Source organism: Cydia fagiglandana, chromosome Z (assembly GCF_963556715.1).
Source record: "Cydia fagiglandana chromosome Z, ilCydFagi1.1, whole genome shotgun sequence".
NCBI classification, from domain to species: Eukaryota; Metazoa; Arthropoda; class Insecta; order Lepidoptera; family Tortricidae; genus Cydia; species Cydia fagiglandana.
In genome coordinates, this window is record NC_085959.1 from 26,791,170 (window position 1) to 26,813,360 (window position 22,191).

General features: G+C 40.0%; 3 protein-coding genes across 4 annotated transcripts; 2 read left to right on the forward strand and 1 right to left on the reverse strand.

Moving 5' to 3' along the window:
- Positions 1-752: 752 nt before the first annotated feature.
- On the forward strand, positions 753-2,748 carry LOC134678537 (proteasome subunit beta type-6). Its single transcript, XM_063537114.1, has 4 exons — positions 753-863; positions 1,003-1,268; positions 2,033-2,167; positions 2,429-2,748. The coding sequence occupies exons 2-4, from the start codon at positions 1,004-1,006 to the stop codon at positions 2,704-2,706; spliced, it is 678 nt and encodes a 225-aa protein (XP_063393184.1). The 5' UTR covers positions 753-863; position 1,003; the 3' UTR covers positions 2,707-2,748.
- A 381-nt stretch (positions 2,749-3,129) lies between these two features.
- Positions 3,130-18,455, reverse strand: LOC134678536 (uncharacterized). Of its 2 annotated transcripts, none has more exons than XM_063537113.1 (16): positions 18,344-18,455; positions 16,239-17,266; positions 14,869-15,007; positions 14,066-14,286; positions 13,176-13,766; positions 12,675-12,841; positions 11,693-12,223; positions 11,323-11,417; positions 10,390-10,699; positions 10,170-10,281; positions 9,183-10,028; positions 8,817-8,968; positions 8,173-8,393; positions 7,462-7,805; positions 6,087-6,233; positions 3,130-5,481 (listed from the first exon to the last, which is right to left on the reverse strand). In XM_063537113.1, exons 2-16 carry the CDS (start codon positions 17,239-17,241, stop codon positions 5,354-5,356), a joined length of 5,007 nt encoding a protein of 1,668 aa, XP_063393183.1. In that variant the 5' UTR covers positions 17,242-17,266; positions 18,344-18,455; the 3' UTR covers positions 3,130-5,353. The 2 variants fall into 2 exon arrangements, with proteins under 2 accessions (XP_063393183.1, XP_063393181.1); XM_063537111.1 differs by having other exon boundaries at positions 16,239-17,307.
- Positions 18,456-18,617: 162 nt separating this feature from the next.
- On the forward strand, positions 18,618-21,223 carry LOC134679026 (small G protein signaling modulator 3 homolog). The gene has a single exon (XM_063537826.1). The coding sequence runs from the start codon at positions 18,763-18,765 to the stop codon at positions 21,148-21,150; it is 2,388 nt and encodes a 795-aa protein (XP_063393896.1). The 5' UTR covers positions 18,618-18,762; the 3' UTR covers positions 21,151-21,223.
- Positions 21,224-22,191: the final 968 nt, after the last annotated feature.

The following is a 22,191-nucleotide window of genomic DNA, read 5'->3' on the forward strand; positions in this document are numbered from 1 at the left end:
TCTCAGCGAGCTGTCACTGTTGCCACTTTTGTTTAGTGTACGATTAACAATGAGGCCCACGTTGCTGTAGCCATGTCGATAAAGTCATATCGATAAACTATCGACATTTCTTGCAATTTTAATTTTACTTCAAAGGCTTAACGATACCTAAAATGACCAAAAACGCTTTTATTCTTTATTGTGGTTATCAGATCACAATTTTATAGTCACGCCCCAGCAGCGAACCAAGGGAAAGTTCAGATATTTAATTAAAATACATAAATACCTCCTAAAATAGGTGTTCCGCAATAATTGAATCATATTATTATATTATAATATATTCATTATCCATTAGCATTTCAATTATGTTTATGTTTAACGAAGATATTGAAGCTTCAATTAATCGCTATTTCGTTCCGCTGTGTAGCGTTTATCGATATATAACATGATTAAAATCGACTTTTCACATCCCTAAAAGAGCACACATATACGCTTTTACGCACACATACACAGCCTGGGCGCATCAAGAAAGGCAACACTTGATTTGAAGTCCACCTTGTCAACAGTATGGTTGTCCTTTTTTGACAAACGGCATTTTAAAAGAGCGAGGGGAGAGAAATGATACTAGTTGCTGCGTCGTGAAAGAGAACAGAAAACGTTGGGCCCTTGAATCGGTCGATTTGATCATCCCGTCTGGACTAGCCTTAATAATGCGACCATAGACTATGAAGCGACGCGCTGTAGCGGCTGTAGTGAAGCTCTGTAGTGCGAGAGTGACATTGACAATTTGTCACAAAGCATCGAGCAGAATACTAAAATACTAAGTCATCGAAACCGTGACTTTCAAAAAAAATAGTGAGAAGTATACTTTGAATACAGTTAAAGTAAGTTGTATATAAAAATGTTTCCGATAGAGAATCACTCCTTGTACAATTGTAATGTCTGTTAATTGTAGTTACGGTTAATTAGATCATGAGTTAGTACCCCATTGTGACAGAATGACTAAAGGTATTTGCTTTACAGAATGGCGACTTCGGTGATCAATACTTATGCCGGCCCCGGCATGCCCGAATGGATGAGCACCCCGCATAGCACGGGCACCTCTATCATGGCTTGCGAGTTTGACGGCGGCGTCGTGATCGGCGCGGACTCGCGTACCACCACCGGCGCCTACATCGCCAACAGAGTCACGGACAAGCTCACCAAGATCACGGACCACATCTACTGCTGCCGCTCTGGCTCCGCGGCCGACACTCAAGCCATTGCGGACATTGTATCTTACCATCTTAGTAAGTACTTACACATCTTGATAACTTGTTATGTCATTATGCTTAGGGCCAGTTGCACCAACCACAGTTAACAGACTGACCAACGTCACGCAGCAGAGATCTATGAAATTTTGCGAACACTTCAATGGTGACAGACGGTTTGGTGCAACCAACCCTAATATGCAGACATTGCAAAAGCTAACCTAACATAATGGCTTCTGGATGCCCCTTCTTATAGCGAGCTATCCATAAATTTGAAATCACAAACACCCCAGCAACACACAACAAACAAAAAAGCAGAGGTGTATTTTGTCCATAAGCAGGGGGGGTACTGTACTCAGTCATGTCAGACAACCATTGGGTACCGTCAACCAATCTGATTCCTAGGCCACTATATGGCCCCATGTCATAGTGAATCAATTTGTTTATCTTCTTTGAATGTGCTTATCAAGAGATAGTATGTCAAGTATCTAAAAGTGGCAAGGTTATAATATAGTGGTCTAGGAATCAAATTGGTTGACAGTACAGCTAGGCGGCATGAGTGAGCATTGCACAAAATAATATATAATGGCTCTAGTTCAGAAGTCGGCAACCTTTTAGCAACCAAGGGCCATGCGGCGTGCACTTTGTTAATATTTCTGACTTTATCAGACATTGTCATTTGTCAATATTACATACAACAAAATAGCCAGGGAGGCTCGCGGGCCGCAAGTAAGAGGTTCGCGGGCCGCTTGTTGCCAACCGCTGCTTTAGTTGATTCATGCATTCATTTGTTTTATCCGCAGACTTCCATAAGATGGAGCTGGGTGAGGCTCCGCTAGTGGAAACTGCAGCATCTATTTTCCGAGAGCTTTGTTACAATTATCGTGACTCACTTGTTGCTGGGATCCTGGTCGCTGGCTGGGACAAAAGAAAAGGAGGTAATGCAAATCTTCACATAATAATTATAGTAAATCTCTCTAAGCATAACAGTAGAAAACACAAACTTTAGGACATTTGTGGGTTGTGAAGTTGAATATAATTTAGAAATTAATAAACACTGTAAATAATACAAACCTGAAAACATCTTGTTGTTGTTAATGTATAGTTTTAGTTAGAAACCTCTACAGAGCTGTTGTGGATGTTATTTCCTTAAGGTGTTTTTTTTTTTAATATTTAATACTGAAATTGGTTTATTACAGGTCAAATCTACAGTGTACCAATAGGTGGTATGATGCAACGGCAAGCTGTATCTATTGGTGGATCAGGCTCTACATATGTGTACGGTTACGTGGACGCCAACTTCAAACCCAACATGAAGGAGGATGAGGCTGTGAAGTTCGTGACCAACACGCTGGCGCTGGCCATGCTGCGCGACGGCTCCTCCGGCGGCGTGGTGCGGCTGGGCGTCATCACGGGAGCCGGCGTCAAGCGGTCCGTTATCCTTGGCGATCAACTACCCAAGTTCTATGAGGGCTGAAGTTTTTGTCTATTTTTTATTCAATAAATTTGTAAAAGGTTCCATTTCTAGACTTTCGATTTTATTTCTTCCCTAGCTTCCCTAAGTTAATAATAATTTAGTATAATTTGAGTATATTTCTAAGAAGTCTTAAGACTTTAATTAAAAAACAAACAATGGTCCAAGACATGTATAATGACATGAATGTGTATTTTTTTTAACAATAAAAAATACCTCAAGCAGAGCCTCAAAAAGTAACATCACTAACATCCCGTTCCAACTTTGCACCATCGTCTTAACCCCTCGTATGCGGCCTGTCAAATATAATCATTGAAAAAGTGACCTTGACATTTAAATTCACACGCACGGATCCGTGTCTAAGCATACGAGGGATTAATAACCGTTTGCTATTTCTGTAAATGTAGGTAATAAAATTCATAGCAATGTTTATGAAAATAGTTTAATGTAGGTAATTATTATTATTATTGTATTAACATGTTACAATTAAAGCTTACACTAAAAGAGTTTTCTACAAATTAACTACTTTCGTCAAATAAAGTCCGGATATACAACGATAACATGTTCAGCGTCGGGGACGTGGTATCGTGTATGCAGCGAACGGGTTCACATTTCGCTGGCCCAATATTACAGGTGAACATTGTCATAGTGACATTAAGTCGAATTTCAACTATCTTAAAAATGTAACATAGGACCCTGTAATATTGGGCCGTCGATTTGTGAGCCCTAGGGTAGAGGTACAACTACGCGGTACACGTGGCTAGGTGTTTCTCTTAGGATTAGTCATGTGGCCGGTGTACCACGTAGTGTGTTTGGCAGTTTATTTATTCAATTAGGCCAACGAACGACAGCTGTAATGTGTAAATGAACTCACGAGCTACAAACACGTGTATCACCTCTTTTTAATAATGTTGAAGAAAATTAAGTTATTTACTATAAGAATGAATTTCCTTTACAAGATTACCATTAAGGAAACCTCAGTGTTCTTTTGTTAGGATACCAAATATAATAATGACAAATATATAAGTAATTCAACATTACTTAGACATTCATATTGCATTTAAATGGCTCAATTACATTTAGTGTTTCACATAGTATTTTTCTTTAACTCCTTTGTTGGCATGTACATCAGCCAACTGCAGAGAAATATGACTCTTAATACATAGACGACGTGTGTTTGTAGGGGGAGTCAGATTCTCATGTAAACGAAACAGTTCCATTATTACTGTTATTAGAGATTATAATGTACAAATTGTATTTGGTATTTTGCATAGACACCACGTCAATAGGATATAATTAAGTAGCATATGTAACAATAAAATTTGTAGAATGTTTGTCTAACAATATAATTTAATTCATGTTTCCGGTCGTACAGTTGCCATCAGATATATCGGAGCGGCCAAGGTGTTCACAATATCTGAACAAGCACTCTAACGCCTTGACAATAGAGGCGTGCTCAGCTATTTGTGAGCACCTTGGCCGCTCCGATATATATGATGGCGACTGTACCATTTCGTACTTAATACAAGAACGAAAAAAATAAGAATAGAAATTCCAACTCCAATAATCAGCTGAACTCGACGACTATAATACTCAATATTTTTTTGGTGTACGTTTCTAAATTCAGTTAAATGTCACTTATTTATTTCATAAACTCAATAAATACAAATCAAAAGGATCTTTCATATAATAAAAATATGGAAATGTACTTGTACTTTTCAAATATATTAAACATTTATCATTAAAACTGGTTTCAAAACCCCAGTAAGTTGATTAGTTTACTTTCGCATGTGATTACGTAGTTTAAGACTTGGACTCCTATTTTTCAATAGGCGCTCAACCGGCTCCGTACACCCGCGCAAGACAGCGGAGGCACTAATAAACTACACACTGAAAGTTACGGGACGACCACTTAACTTATCCTAATACGGCTATGGCCTTTACAAAAATATGCAGCAACGACTAACAACTACTTCACTTCATCCACTGGGTGAAAACATTTACTTTACAGAATTTTATCTTATATTATTAACATTCACAGGTAACCTTTGTGTTGTGTCTACTAATGCCTAATGTTGGTTAATTTAGCGCCTGTTACAGACTAACTAAACGTTAATTACAGCGCCGACAATTCAGCTGGTTGCTAAGCACTTGTCTTTGCATTTGATGCACAGGATTTATTACAAACTATCGTTTCTAATTCCTACAAATACGACAATACCATAACCAAGTATGAGCAGCAATCAAAATGTTCAATGAGGCATTTTATTTCATAGTCCATATTTTTTACACCAACTGTCGCAAATCAGACTCGTATAGTTGATGTCGTTCGGTGTTGGTTTTGTGGGTCCGCCGACCGTCTTCGCTGCACTGCTGCGCCGGTGATCGGCCTCTTCAACAGGGTCATCACTTTGTTTTAGTGTATTCTCGTATTGACAATGATACTATTCCAATTGGAAAACGTTACACTGCTTGGATTGACCCAACACTGACCGAAATGAAAACGATTCAAAATTAATAATGTCCTGTCATTATGTGTCGCCAAACCGCTGGTGCGGTAACCCGCTAATGCGCATGTGGTCTAGCCCGCGCGGACGGCCGCTGGGGGCGCTAGGGGCGCGAGGGGAGCGGGGGGCGCGGGCGGCGCGTGTTAGGTGACGATGCCGAGCTCCTCCATGGTGTCCAGGTCGCGCGCGATCATCACCAGCGTCTGCTTGGCGCGCGGGCAGAACTCCGGCGACTCGTCGTCCTCGAGCGACGCGTCTTGCGACTCTAGCTCTGGGGCAAAAAACAATTTGCTTAAACGAGACGAAACGACACATGGTTTGGGCAGAGTATAGCATACCCCGCCTTAGCGCATTCATGGCTACATTGTTTATCTCTGACTAAAGATGCACAAAAGTTTCCTATACCACTTTACTAATCATCGTACCTATGGTTATAAAACTCGACGATCAGCAAAGTATAGTCCATTGTGCAAAAAGGAAGGTATGGTCAAAATTGTTAACGATTCAATAGAAACAAGACGCGTAGCGCATGCACCTATTCGGCATACGTCGAATTCCGAAGCCCCTCTCGTCGAGGGAGGGAAGGATTTGTCGAGGGGCCTCGACAATTAGTCTGGGCGGCAAGAGAAGAGTCGTGGAATGTATGGGGCCCAATTCGTTTGACCCAACACTGACGGAAATGAAAACGATTCAAAATGAATAATGCCCATTGCACGACTCATCTCTTTCCGAACAGACTATCACCGGACGCAATCGATGGATGGAATGGATGGATGGCCATCCGCCTCCATTGTAGATTTCGGTATCGTACGAACTAAAGAAGGTCAATTCTCATGAGGATTAACCGTAGACATACATTTGGGCAGCATAGGTTACCTGCGACTTGCGCCTCGATGGAGTCGAGCCGCTGGTCGAGCAGCGCGTGGCAGCGCTGGATGTGGCGCAGCAGGCGCGCGCGGCAGGCGCTGTTCTCGATGGCGGCCTCGGGCTGCGGCGCGCGCACCCGCGCCCTGCTCTCGTGCTCTGAACACACACACACACAACCTCATGTTAAACCACGTACACACTATGTTTTTGGTAACAGTAACTGTTACAGTTACGTGCAACGTTACGGGTCAGAAATGAGTACGTTGTAAACGTCGGCTCGCTGCGAGCCGTTCGCGTACCGCTCGCAGAAGGTTTGCGAACCGCGTACACACTATGTTTTTTGGTTACAGTACATGCAGCGGTTACGGTTACAGCTCGCTAATGAGTACCCGGCTTCACGTCTCGTCTTTTTTAAACCCCCGACGCAATTAAAGGGGTGTTATATGATGGACGCCAATATCAGTCTGTCTGTGGCATCGTATATTATATATATCGTCGTCTAGTGTCCACAACACAAGCCTTATTGAGCTTACTGTGGGACTAGGCCGATCTGTGTAAAATGGTCCTATCATATTTATTTATTAATTCATTTTACATTCCGCAAAACAATAAGGGTGCTCTCTTACGGCTATTAGAATTCAACCCCGACGAAAAAGCAAACATATATGAGTTATGTCTCAGCAAAATATGGCACTGCTACCAGTTGCATTGTGCTCGATCTTGAAACTTTAGTTAGAAAGTCACAAATAGGTTGCTTAAATTAATGAGTGTTAATTATTTGTGATAAACCTATAAATCCTATTTTCACCTCAGCAGCTCGAACAAGGGTACTTTGCTTCTTAAAAACAGTGAGCAAAATTTTGCTCACTGAGTCATTGTCTCACTCAGTGAGCAAAATGCGATTTTGCTCACTGAGTGACACAAAATGTCATTCAAGTGACCTTTATAGTCAAATGTCATTTCAACATGCGGGGTCTAATACAAGTTCGATATACTTGGGTTCTATTATCTCTGTCCGTCTAGGTATGTTCTCACTGCTTAGGGTGAAAAATTTTGTGTACTACACGAGATCAAAGTTATTTACATCTCGTGCGCTTTTGAATCCCTTACTACGCTCAAGATTCTAAATTAGATTCACTCGCTATGCTCGTGAATCTATTATAGAATCTATCGCTTGCACAAGGCTCAAAATAAGCACTCGAAGAAATTTCAAACTTTGATCTCTTGTTGTACAAATAACTATTGATATACCTAGTTGCGCTGAGTTTAGTAGATCACTACAAACTTACAGCACAGATATGTATTGCATGCAACCCATATGGTACCTTACAACCGTGTATTATATAGTACAAGTAAATATTTAGAAATGTATATGTAATGTTACCATGCACAGATTTAGCCAGCTTGTCTAGTTCGGATTCCGTGATGGGCAGGTCCAGAGAGGCCGCGTCGGGACTCGACAACAACCCGCTAAGTAAAGCCTGAGATCCTATTTGGTTCTCTTTTTCCAATGGGTTATGTTTTTCCTCTGGTTCATCAGAAGGAGTCTTCATATCTAAGGCCATTTCTTTTAAATCTTCCGCCTTAATAGGCAAGTTCTCCTTTCCCAAGTTATTGATGATCACATTCAGGTCTGAATATTCGGAGTTTAATTTTTCTTGAGCGAACGATAATTCAACAGATTCCCAATCTCTGGCCCACAGGTACAATTTCGGATGGTTCTTTGTCCTGTGGAAGAAAAAACATTTTAAATTAATAAGCCATAATTTTAGTAAACTGCAAAAGATTAATCAGGGACAACGTTAAAATTACAACTGCATTCGAAGGTGGAGACAACCCGCATCTGAGTCAACCGAAATGAAGCACTTATTTTTGTAGCCCCAACCAAAATCGTAATATACTCAGTATAATAACAGCGCTTTCTCTGCTACTACTGTAAGTTCCATAAGACCGAACGCGATGGTTCGGTCATCCCCTCTCCACCCTTGTCACCTCTATAGTATTGTTACTTTGAGGCGTTTCCTATCTGCCACGGCCTGTCTGTTAAGTGTTATGAATAAGGCTTGTATGTTGGAATGTCTCGGTAGGTACGTACTGTGCGACGCGCGTGTTGACGCGCACGGCGTGCAGCGCGTCCTCGATGCGCAGCAGGTTGCCGGAGAGCTCGTGCGCGCGGCGCAGCGCGTCGCAGGCGCGGCCGCCGCCCGGGCCCGGCAGCAGCCCCTCGTACAGCCGGTCCTGGTCGTGCATGAACCGCTGCCGCCGCCGCCCGCGCCGAGGGTTCAGGCAGATGCTGCACGTGTACTTCTCGGGCACCTGAGTACAAACGATCATTTGCATGGAAATTATGTTTGTAATGCATTTTCGTACAAAGTTGTCGGTCTAAGCAAAGCTATCTATAGCGCGGGTAGCGGGGGACATTAATATTTAGGTTACAAATGGCTAGTTATTAACTGATAATTTCACGGATTTTTTTTTTGAGCTTACATTGGTTGAGCCATGAAATGGCCTCGGTCCTGTATACCACTACCACATTCGACTGGAAGTCCTCTATTTCCCACCATTTGTAGTAGCAATATAGGTATACAATCATTCACGCAATTAATCGTAGATTTAATCAACATTAAAAAAAATCTGTTATAAAGGTCAACGACGTAACAATCAACATTATTTGTGTATTGGATGATAAGGATAACCGTTAAGTACACAGTAGGTGATCTCCCGCGACGCGCTACTCACCTCGGCCTCGCGCTGTATGTTGTGGCAGAGCGCGTGCTGCCAGCACAGGCACAGCTCGCACTGCACCATGAGCCCGTCCTCCTCGCGGAACCCGCAGTGGCAGTTGATGATCTCCTCGCGCTTCATGCGGACCAGCTTGATGCGCTCACCGTCTGAACATAACGACATTAACTATTTTATGGGTATCATGATGATAAGCATTTGTTTATTTTGTATAAATAATAATTAATAACTATAATTAAGGGAACGTACCTATACTATGTAAGTAACTTGTTTAGGGGGAGAGGGGTATTCAAAATACCTCTTAGGTTTTCGTAAGGTAGTCAATATTCTATTAAATATAGGTGTAGAGTGTAGGATACTTACTCTCCGTGTACATGTAGAGGTGCGCGGCGGCGGAGTGGTTGTCGTCGGCGGCGGCGGGCGCCAGGTCGTCGGCGTCGGCGCGCGCCGAGTCGGGCGTGCCGCAGCTCGGGTAGCTGGAGCGCGTGTCCGAGGAGCCCCCCGCCCACTCCTCGTCCTCGCTCGCCAGTTTCCCTATACAAGCGAAAGTCTTACGCCTCTTCTCGCTTTTAATCCTGTTGCCGTTCACCATTTTCGTTACGGTGTGCGTCGATATCGCAGTTTCAAAGTCCAAGACGCCACAATCGGGTATCTCTTGTTTCGGCACGAGTAGATCGTCTTCGGTTTCGGCGTTTTCTAGTTTGACGAGAGGCGGAGGCGGGTCGGCCGCGACATTCTCCGGTTCCAATGTCGGCTCCGGTTCTTTAGTGCGCACGGGTAGTAGTACGCGGGGCCGCTTGGCCGGCTTGACGGCGAGCGCGTCCCGCAGCTTGGGCGAGTCGACGGGGCGGGGCGGCGCGTCGGCGGCGGCGGGCTCGGCAGGCGGCGCCGGCGGCGCGGCCGCGGGCTCCGGAGGCGCAGCGGGCGCCGGCGCCTCCGCCCGCTTCTGTAGCCGCGGCAGCTTCACTTTAATGATCCTCTGTTGCGCTTCACGTTTTAACAGTTTCATTTCCGCTTCGCTCGGCCTGGTCCTGGCGTAAGCTAAATCTAAAACCTTAGGAGTGTTGCCCATTGTCTTTCGGAGCTCCCTATGGTAATGTTTGATATGCATTTTTAGTAACGTAGTATTTCGGAAATTCTTAAAACACCCTTCGGCGGGACATCGCAGCAGAGTCGCAATAACTTGAACTCTTAACGAACCGACATCAACTGAAAATAAATCATTAGAGACATTAAAATTCATCATAGAGATAATAATGAGTAACATTAATATCTACAAAATTATATTTACAGCAAAGTCGGTTACATAAATTAATAGTTTACTCGTCAGTATCTGAAAGTGGTGCTCACCAAATCCATCTTTAATACTGGCGCCGTCAAGAACAGCTTCCTCTGCTACACTTGGCTCAGAACACATATTGGTTTCCTTAGAATTCTGATGCAAGCCGGACGCAGCCAAAACCTAGAAAAAAAATACTGGCTAGGTCACATAATTGAAAAAACCACACATCCATTAAACTCACAATAATACAAGTCATAAATAATAAGAATAAATCAGCTGTAAACTAACCGGGGGCGGTCGCAGAGGTTTGATTTTCAGCTTGGGTCGCTTTTTGTGGTGCATCAACTTGTGGTGGTTCTTGTTGAGGCTCAGTTTGGATCGCTTGAGCAGCGGGCTCGAGGCGGGCAGATCGCGGCAGGGCGGCGGCGGCGGCGGCGCGCCCTCGGCGGAGGAGCGCACCCAGCCGAGCCGCCGCGACAACTTCAGGTGGATGCCGAAGTCCATCAGAGCGGCCTCGTAGGGCTTCAGCTCCGGCTGTGGGTTGTTCTCTAGGTACATCCGCATATCGTTCTTTGTGTGAAGCCTACGATTTTCCGGGCTGCAAAATAATTTTACCGTAAAGCTCATTGTACTGTTAGGCAGTGCAACAGGGAACGCAATGTCGACAATTTATTACGGGTACAGCCACAAGACAAATACATACATTATGCACGCAGATCTTTACCGAGCTATTAAACATGGACCAAAACAAATAAGAGATGAGACGGGGCTACAAGGTCCGCGTGTAAGATTTCCGTTATGTGAAAAAAGTCCAATTGGTATCCAATACAAGTGCATATTCGTCATGCAGCCTTTCAACAAAGAGTTACTGATTGCACAACAGATATAACTAAGGAAATTCGCACCCTCGATATAGACAGCTGAAGTAAGTAGCGTAATGAGGCGCCATGTTTTGCGATAACTGAAATGTCTACAGCATAATGTACAGCGAAATCTATTATGAACGATTATTCTAAAAACATATAAAAACTCAAAAATGCGCGTTTTCCAAGAAATAAGATCTAGCTAGATCGGTTTTTCGCACCCGAAAATCCCTAGTCAGCAAATTTCATCGAAATCATTAGAGCCGTTTCCGAGATCCCCGAAATATATACATATACGTAAATAAAAATACAAAAATTCCCGGTTTAAAGGTATTACATATATATCATAAACACCTACCTTACTAAAACTACATCCCATTTGCCGGCCGAGCTGCCCAGGCTCCGGCGCACCATGTGTTTGGTCCAACCCGGCGGCAGCCGCTTGTCCTCTACCTGCAATGGCCGGCACCAATTACTAACATACAAGGTGGAAAACTGGAAGTGTGGTTCATCATAAGTTTCCTATAAAAAAGTAGTTTTTAATCACAGCAGTCAAGAAATCGAATTTACTAAACTACTTCAAACAACAAGATAATGATGAATATTGTAGTTGAGTTGGGAGCCCGTATATTAAAAGTAACCATTGCAGTTTGGTCATACGAAATCATAATTCAAGAATTACAGTCGACGAGTAGAAAAAAAAATATAATGATTGAGTGAGTAGGTACCATGACGCTGCGGCGCGGGAGCGGCGAGTCGCCGGTGGCGGGCGCCTCGCTGACGGCGCCCTCGGGCTGGCCGTCGACCCAGCGCGCGCACCACTCGCCGGGCAGCAGCGCGGCCTCGGGCGCCGCGCACTCGCCGCGCCGCGAGCTCGCCAGCTCCTCCGTCTTCAGCATGATCTCCTGCCGCATCGCCTCCACCTGCTTCTTCATCTCCTCCAACTGACACTTCACCTTCTCCACTTGCTTTTTAACCTTTTTCTCTTGCATCAACCTCAGCTTCTTTCCTTTTTTTACTTTCGACGAACTTTTTGATTTCTTTTGCTTTACTTTGTCATTAGTTTCTACCGGGTTTACGACCGGCTGCACGACGTCCGGTACTATTTCTTCTTTAACCACTTCAGGTTTTATTTCTTTCTTTTCCACTTCGTTGATGCCATCTTCCAACTTTGTGATCACTTCCTTAATTTTACCGATGACGTCCTCGTGCTTGACACCATCCTGAATTTCAAATGGTTTTGTTTCCTCTTCCATTACCTTAATTTAAAAACAAACATACATCAATGTACAAACATCCTGTTATACCTATTTAGTATAACATAGTCTCGTGTTCCTGATAGTGATTCTATTACCTATTCAGAAAAGATATTATAAAATGGATGGTCCGATTAGAGAATGAAAAGTATGGATGTGATTTAATATAATATGCAGATACTATTATATTCACTCTGTATGTTTGTCTGTTGTAGGTATACTAGGTATACATATACAAGAGTAAAGGTACATAAAGCAGTTCCAGAAGAAGGTACATTTTTTACAAAATCTGATTAATTTGACAATTTATTTGTGTAGACTAGCTTGCCGATCCCACTATGAAATTTTATACGTGTGGTGAAAACGCTATATGACTTAGAATATAATTGCTGGTCAAATTGGTTATCTACATATACAAAGAAATAATTTAATTAACAAAAAGTTATAAACTTACGACATCGAGGTCTTGTTTTACTACTGCATTACATGTGTCCAATGCATTTGACAGGTCGTCAGGCTTTATATCATTAGAATCCATGACTTCTACTTCAGGTGGCTCGGTCTTAACTTCGACTTCAGGTTCGTGGGCACACATTGTGCCAATAATAGATGCAACGGCTTCTGTACATAATAAAACATCAAATGCGTATGCATACATACAATGCTTTTTAGTGCATTTAGCAGTTAAACATGATTTTGACTACTTCTTTAAACCATTGCAAGTATTTGCATTAGGCTTCGCACGGGTTACACAAAACCTTAACAAATTATACACCTAAACCTTCCTCAAGAATCGATGTATTGATAGGTGAAAACCGCATGAAAATCGATTCAGTACAGCCATAAAAAATGGCAACAAGAGACTCCTGAGTCTCTTCAGCAGCCTGCTGCTGATAGCATTATTTCACATAACCTTACTGCCGCTACGAAAAGGACTAATAGATAAAACACATACCTGGTATTTTTTCTTTCTTGATATCATTTGACGAAGAAACTATCGATTTGCCATCAATGTTTTTCAATTTAATTTTTTTCTTTCCAAGAGTTTTTTTCTTGACAGGTGGCTTCTTTGCTCTATTTTTTTTAACTTGTAATTCAGGAATGGTTTCCTTTGAGGGAGGTTCTGCTGTTGGAGCAGTTTCATTTGATAAAGTACCAGGTTCAGATTTTATTTCTACTTTTATAGAAGCAACGGTACTTTTGGACTCTTTGTCTAGTGTTTGTAGTTTTTTTCGTTTCTGCCCAATATTGAATATTTCTTTGATGTTTAGCTTGCGCTTCATCTCACGCCTTTCGCTTTTGGAACCTAGGTAATCACGGGTCGGGTCAAACAGGTGAGTGTGGTACAAGGGCGGCGGCGCGGCGGGCGCGGGGGCCGCGGGCGGCGCGTCCAGTGTCGCTGCCAGCGGCGCGGCGACGGGCGGCGGCGCGGCCCCCGCTCCGAACCGAGGGTAATCCTGGTGCCCGTTGGCTTCCTTTAGCTTGTACATTCTAGATAAAGTGCACTTCCATTGAAACCCATCATCGAACATAACTTCATAATTACCTGTTAAAAAAAAAGAAAATAAATGCTTATGTGAATGTTCCAAAACAAAAAGAAAAATAAGAATTGTGCACCAGACCAAACTAGCTCCCGAAATTGACAAATTCAATAACAAAATCAAATGTTAACACCAATCGAATATAAAATAGTGATTGAAAATTATCTTGTGGCTTGATGTTTATGTATCTGTGATCCCAGAACTCTTTTTACATTTCGATCGTCACCTTGGCTACGAGTCCAAATTGCTGACATTTCAACAATATTTTTTAAGCCATAAACTTTGTCACAATTTTTCTACATACCATTTCCCAAGTCGTTTTGTACTGTTGCAATGAATCGGCGGTTGTCCCTCCATCGAGCCAAACATCGTTCTCCTACAGCAAAGGTCACTTTCACTTTGTCTTCTGCTTTAGGTTCCGTAAGCGCTTCTGAAACTGGTGTATGCGGAGGCGATGTTGCCTCTCTGACTATACTGCTTAGAGGTCTTAATCTTGGGCTGCTTATGCTTATCCATTCATTATGCCTAAAAATAATAGGTATTTTATATATTATTGTTTTATGTATATTATCTTAAAGGTGGCCACTGACGAGCCATCCAACAATCCAAATAGCGTGGCTGCATTCCAAAATCGGTCCATGAATGTCAAAAACGTACGATGTTTAATATTAAGATGCCGTCCATTTGGATGAATCCATTGTATCGGCATCCATTTGGAAGGCTCGTCAGGGGCCTGCTTAACAAACATCTTAATTAAAAAAACTCTCATACTTTAATTTCTTGGCAAAAAGTTAAATTATCACAAATGAACATTAATTGACTTGACAATCAAGATTATTCTTGTAGATTTAACAAAAACCCTACTTAAAAAGGATCTTGCACTTGACAAGTTGACAAGCCATCTTACACCCAGCTTTATTTAACTCTAGAGAGTTTGCCAACCAGACCAAATTAATAACAACAGTGAGGGATTAATGTTTAGAAAAATTGTAATGAAAACCTATTACTACACAATGTAAAATAATTTCATCTGCAATGTGTACGAATTCAATTGACGCCATAATATTATTATATGTGTTAAAAAACCATTACAGATAAGTGACTAACATTTTTGGTTGTTTGTCATATTGCACCAAGACCTCCATTTCTTCGCAGTCCACTTCTACTATCTCAGCAGGATGCCACAGCTCACAGAAATCTTTGGCTTCTACTTTTGATCCAATCGCCAGAGAAACGCTGGAGTTGGCTATAATAAAACAATAAGTTACACCATATCAATGTCTGTGCAATATAAAATAATTATATCACATCACAAGAGATTAAGTCACACTATACCTAGTGTTTTTTAGCATTAAATAAATAAATAAATAAATAAATATTGGGGACATCTTACACAGATCAACCTAGCCCCAAACTAAGCAAAGCTTGTACTATGGGTGCTAGGTGACGATATACATACTTATATAGATAAATACATACTTATATACATAGAAAACACCCATGACTCAGCATTAGAAGAAAGTAAACAATCTTGATGTGTCTTTTTATAGAAAAAGCCTTTTCAGCAGCTAATATAGAATATAATTTATTTCAGTAGAAGTATGTACATAGTAATACAATACAATAACGAAATACGTAACAATTACATAGCATAACATAATCATTTATATTATTATGCTTTGATAATAGTAAAAAAAAAATTAAGCCGATTTTCAATGAAAAGACTTAAGATTGTTTACCCTCTTTCTAATGCTAAAAAAACGAGGTTATAGCCTGTTATTATAAAATATGATGACAAAATGACCTAAAAAAAATAGAAATTGGCTGATGAGATTTATTATGTTTAATTAACCTTGTTTATTTACAGAATTAATCCTAAACTATAAATTATATAATATAGGTACTTAGGGGCTATTCATAAATTACGTCACTTCAAATAGGGTATTATACCGTATTTAAAATAAATTATTTTACACCATGCATGAAATAAAGTACCAGATGATTATTAGAAAAACACAGATAAAAGTTATTTTTAAACACAAGTTCTATTTAATAAATCGGATAGAATTATAAAAAGTAGGTGAGTTGACCGTGACGTCACGATGTAATGTTTCATATAAATTCCATATTAACAAATCGTTTTGACAGTTCTAAAAAAGTAACTGATTTGACTAGTAGGAAAATACCCTATTGGGGGGGGGGGGGTCTGGACATCGGATTATGGTAGCATGACATAGGAGGAAACGGGGTCATTTGAAGCATGATTTTTGAACGTTTTTAGGGGGGGGGGGGTCAAAAAGCGATGACATAATTTATGGCATAATTACAGCCCCTTACTTACATCTTTGCTATTTTTTGCCAATATGAAACATTGATGCATCAAAATGATTAGGGTATGATTATCAATGCAAGTATTGACCCAAGGCAATTTAAATAAAATCTTGTAAAATTGAGCAATTTTAAACACAATGACATACCTTTCTCAGGACTAATACATTGTTTAGATAATGCACCAGCGTTTTTCTTACTTATGGCCACTTCAGCATTATTAAGTATCATATCCATTACACTAGTTGCTATGGACAAAGATTCTTCACCTTCTCTATTTTCTTGTACTGTTTTGGTGTCTTTATCCAAGAAAAGTGATTTGTTTATTTCACTACTCGAGTTACTGGTGCAAGTTAGTAGTTTATGCAGTAAGGTGGATGGTTGCAAGTTCTCATTTTTAGTATACCTATTTTTATTGTCTAAGCCAGAGATGTTTAACAATTTTTGATTACCATCTTGTTTGTCTAACTTTTGTATATTACTTTCTTCTTTGCTCAGATGTAAATCATCATTAGAATTCTTTGGACTTATATTTGTACTAGTTAAATCAATATTATTTTCCTCATATTGTTCATCTGATTGTTGATGCAGTTCTAAATTATCAGGCAACTCTATATTACCATCAATATTTACATTGGATTTGAATGTACATTCATGAGCATTGGTTATGATTTCGTCTGAACACTTTTTTTGTTTTATATTTATATGCATTTTTAGACAGTTTTGGCCCAAAGATAGTAAATTTGCAGCTGCTTGATTAGCAAGAGTTTCTTCATTCTCTAGTTCTAACAAGGAATCGTTTAATACACAATGGTTTGGAGATGCTGACATTGTTGTTTCTTCACTGTACACTGACTCGGAACCAATCTTGTAGGTCTGTTGTTTTATCTCACAATCCTTTTCAACAATACCAGAATTATTGGACAATGTAAGTTGAAGTTCTAAATCTAAGCTGTTTTGATTATTTCCTTTATATGTATCTTTTATTACATGGTTCAGTACATCCTTGTCAGTTGAACACCTTAAAAAACTTTCTTGCTCTTCCATATATTTTTTTATAGCATCAACATTTTCAGCTTCAGGTTCCTTACTTGTATTGACAGCAGCGGTTACTCTATCCATTTCTATTACTTCTTTGTCTGACATTTTCATAAAAATATTTGATATGACTTTACATCTGAAACACATTTAAATCCAGGTTTAATATGTATTAAATGTCTGCAATAGAGTTTGTGGTGTTATTCTATAAAAAACATTAATAGTTGGGTCAAGACAATTTTTTACTAAGTTAATGTTAACAATGGATGGCATCAATAAAATAAAAAACAATTTGTTTATTTTTATAGCTAGCTTGTTGAGATGAAAATTCACTATGAATTAGCCTTTACATATTATAAATTCAATTCGCTCAAGCAACTCCTTAATTTATTGTGAAACCAACTAATATATTACAAGGCCCAATAAAAGTTATTTCTACACAATACATATATTATGTGTTATATGTATAGCATGCGCCAAGCTTAGACTGATAAATTAAATTACATTAATTGCTCAATAGTACTGGGAGGTGTACACAAGTCATTAGACATGAATACTTCACAACCTTGTGCATAAAGTAGGTAGTAGTACTAACCACATAGATACAAACACTGGCTCAGCCCTGCAGTTTTTCATTAATGCAACTTAGTATGAATTGCTAGCATATAACTGCATGCACAAGCATTTTTAATAGATAAACAGTATATTTGCAAAAAGTACATGTAAACAACGATCTGATGAGGATTTTGACGAAATTTTCACATCCGCTTAGCTTGCTTAGCGTACACTTTGAGTAATAAACACAACATATAGAATCCTTGAAATGAACAGTGAGTCTTGCAATGCGTCTAATGAATAAACAATACTCATTATTTTACATATAACATATTAGTACCCTTATATATTTTTGAAATGTTTAGGTTACTGAAAATTCCGCACTAAGCGCGAATAATTATTTTGTACAATTCCTACCAAGTGCAATGCTTCCATATACAAAAAAGTATACTTATTTATATGAATTAAGTGCCAATTAAAAGACGATAAGCAACAACCAACTGAACTCGCTTCCAGTGACATGCGATTACAAAATATCTACGGACGGCATATCATCCTGAAACAGTGATTGCACCACGATCGGAAATTATATAGAATAGAAGCACATCTGAGTGTACTCTACTTTTAAACAATATATATGTTGTGAAGATTACCGACTTACCTAATTAAAGAGAAACTGCATTTGAAACTTGTATACACGGGATTAAGATTAGTGGTTATCACTATCACGCCATTTCACGCATCTAAACAATGAATTGGTGCGCCATTTTTCGTTTCTGACACTAGGTAGTACTAATGTTGCCAGCGCTATGCTCAAGTTTAAGTAGACATACCTAGCATAATTTACATGAATCTCCTTAAACTGTAATATCTATGTACGTGACGTAAAAATCGATTTTGTGTTCTCCAGTCATCCTTACTTTGACCGACTTTGACGTTTATTGTATTGTGCGATTTGTGCGAGTGCGAAACAAATGTGTCGGTTGGCTGACCAGTGACCTTTATTTACATTGACGTCGAGGAAGAGAAAGTTAACAATATTTGAAGTCGAATAAAGGTTTTTACAGCTTGTTCTAAAGTATGGATCTAGCTAAAGCTCTGTTCAGTTCGCGTGACCATGATGGCTACGTCGGGCGTGAAGACCACGAAAGGAAAATCAGTTCGGCCCTTGCAGATGACGACCCAGAAGATGTAATCAATGCAATCCATGACTTAAATGTCGCTGAAGAGTTGTTTCCAATACCAGGAGGAGCTTTTTCTGCTCTCACACTCAGCATGGTACCTCAAGATATAATGGTTAAGTTAGCCCAACCGGAGTCAGAAGGCCACGGACATGGCCTGCCAAACTACAGATTTGATGAATTTGGCTTCTGTGTTGACGACGAAGAAGAAATGGAACAAAATCCCAACAAAGTGCAGCCTAACACATTGTCTGAAGATGATCAACATCGTCTGCAGTGGGAGTTCTACAGCAAAGAAATTAGTTTCGCAGAAGGTGGCAAACTGGAAAAGACGGATAAATTACAGAGAATGGTCAAAGATGGGGTCCCTCACTCTCTCCGACCACAGGTTTGGATGAACTTATGTGGGGCTAATAAAAAAAGATCCTCAACTGAAATTACTTATCATGAAATTGTTAGAGCATCAAGTGATGATGGTTTAGTTACAAGTAAACAAATTGAAAAAGATTTGGTTCAAATCCTTCCAAATAATGTTTGTTTTTCCCACCCAACAAGTACTGGAGTTCCCAGATTACGCAGGATCCTCAGAGCCCTGGCTTGGCTTTATCCTGATATTGGGTATTGTCAGGGTACAGGTATGATTGCTGCTTCTCTTCTACTACTAATGGAAGAAGAGGATGCTTTTTGGATCATGTGCACCACGGTGGAAGACCTCTTGCCAGCATCATATTATTCTTCAACATTGATTGGCATACAGGCAGATCAAAAGGTGTTAAGAAGTCTTATTTCAACATACTTGCCAGGAATTGACCAAGTTTTGAATGCCCATGACATAGAACTTTCATTGATTACTATGCATTGGTTTTTAACATTATATGCTAATGTAGTCCATATGAAAATATTATTAAGGATTTGGGATTTGTTTTTCCTTGAAGGCTCAATTATACTCTTCAAAGTCACTTTGGCCATGTTAAAAATTAAAGAAAATAGATTTACTGAAATATCAAACTCTGCACAGATCTTTAATGCCCTATCAGACATACCAGGTGAAATTGATGATGTAGAAATGCTCATAAAAACAATAGATGAAGTATGTGGTGACACATTGAGTCCAGCATTGATAGAGACACATCGCAGAAGACACTTGGCATATCTGATGGCTGACCAAGGAGCATTAGTGGGCAATCCCAGTGCAGTTCCTAACCTGCCTAAGCAACAGCTGCATAGGCGGCAAATTAAAAAAAGCAAATCTGTTATACAAACTATTTTGTTTGGAGATGACAGCAATAATGAGGATGCAGTTTCTAAAAATGTCAAGCAAACTGAAATATTAGTTGATCTTCGTGAAGCAATCTTACAAGTTGCTCGTCATTTTTTAGCCTTAGAACCACAACTAGCATCTGAAATTCAACTTACAGCAGATTATACCATGCAAAGTCATGCAGCGGACCGAGAAAGATATGTAAATGTATCTAGAAGTAAAAGACGACGAGCTAAGGCTCTCTTAGATTTTGAAAGAAGAGATGGCGATGAGTTAGGATTCAGAAAAAATGATGTCATTGAAGTCATCAGCTCAAGAGATGAGCATTGTTGGATTGGTGAATTAAATGGCCTGCGAGGGTGGTTCCCAGCAAGGTTCGTTAAGCTGCTGGATGAAAAAGGGGTGAAGTATAGTAGAGCAGGAGATGATTCTGTCACTGAAAAGGCAGCTCACTTAGTACGAGGAGTTCTGGCACCTGCTTTTAAAAGAGTTCTTTTACATGGTATAAAGAGACCTAGTTTTCTAGATGGTCCCTGCCATCCCTGGTTATTTATTGAGGAAGCCTCATCTCGAGAGGTAGAAAAAGATTTTAATTCTGTTTACAGTAGGCTGGTCTTGTGTAAAACATATCGGCTAGATGAAGATGGCAAAGTTTTGACCCCAGAAGAATTACTGTATAGATGTGTTCAGGCCATCAATTTATCACATGATAATGCACATGCTCAGATGGATGTAAAATTACGTACATTGATTTGTATGGGTTTGAATGAAGAAGCCTTGCATTTATGGCTTGAAGTTCTGTGCTCGTGTGTTGATATTGTTCAGAAGTGGTACCATCCTTGGTCATTTATTAACTCACCTGGTTGGGTACAGATAAAGTGTGAACTTCGAATATTATCACAATTTGGGTTTAACTTGAATCCAGACTGGGAATTGCCACTAAAAAAAGACACCCAAAACCAACCATTAAAGGAAGGTGTTCGAGATATGTTAGTAAAACACCACTTATTTTCTTGGGATCTCTAATTATGAAGGACTATTCAATATACTTGTTTATATTTACCTAAGCAAATGTTATATGTACAGTCAGCCAAGAAAGTGGTCTACCACTTTTCGACTCTATCATCTGATTGATAGTCGAAAAGTGGTAGACCACTTTCTTGGCTGACCATACCTATACAATATACATAAATTATCAGCTTTACATGTATTGTTTAAGTAATATTTAAGTATAATTTCTACTGATCTAAGTAGCAAAGATAGATACCTAAGTTAATTTAAATTTATTTACACATTGCCTCTATACTATCGTTAAATTTAATTGTTATCATTGTCATGTAATAATTTTAAAAGCAAAATATAAGAATAAATTATTATACCTATGCATTGAATATCTTTTTTTAGGGTTCCGTACCCAAAGGGTAAAACGGGACCCTATTACTAAGACTTCGCTGTCCGTCCGTCCGTCCGTCCGTCCGTCTGTCACCAGGCTGTATCTCACGAACCGTGATAGCTAGACAGTTGAAATTTTCACAGATTATGTATTTCTGTTGCCGCTATAACAACAAATACTAAAAACAGAATAAAATAAAGATTTAAATGGGGCTCCCATACAACAAACGTGATTTTTGACCAAAGTTAAGCAACGTCGGGCGGGGTCAGTACTTGTATGGGTGACCATTTTTTTTTGTTTTTTTTTTTGCATTGTGGTGCGGAACCCTTCGTGCACGAGTCCGACTCGCACTTGCCCGGTTTTTAATAAGGAATGTGGGATTTGGGGGAAAACTATAATCAAGGAAAAGAGGAAAAAATAGAAAACTTGTGTAATTTGTAGTTTATAAAATGCTACACAGTCGTCAATGGCAAGAACGTATATGTATTACCTATTATATTTATAATTATATAATATAAATAGAAAGAACGTCGTCGATATAGGTTCTCGGGCAAAGGCAGTTAGGCTAAGCGCGCACCACGACTTTTTGTCGCGCGATAATTTACCCCGGCTACTCACGTAACGATAAAACTGTGCAGTCCGACTGTGCAGATAAATCGAACCGTGTGTATGAC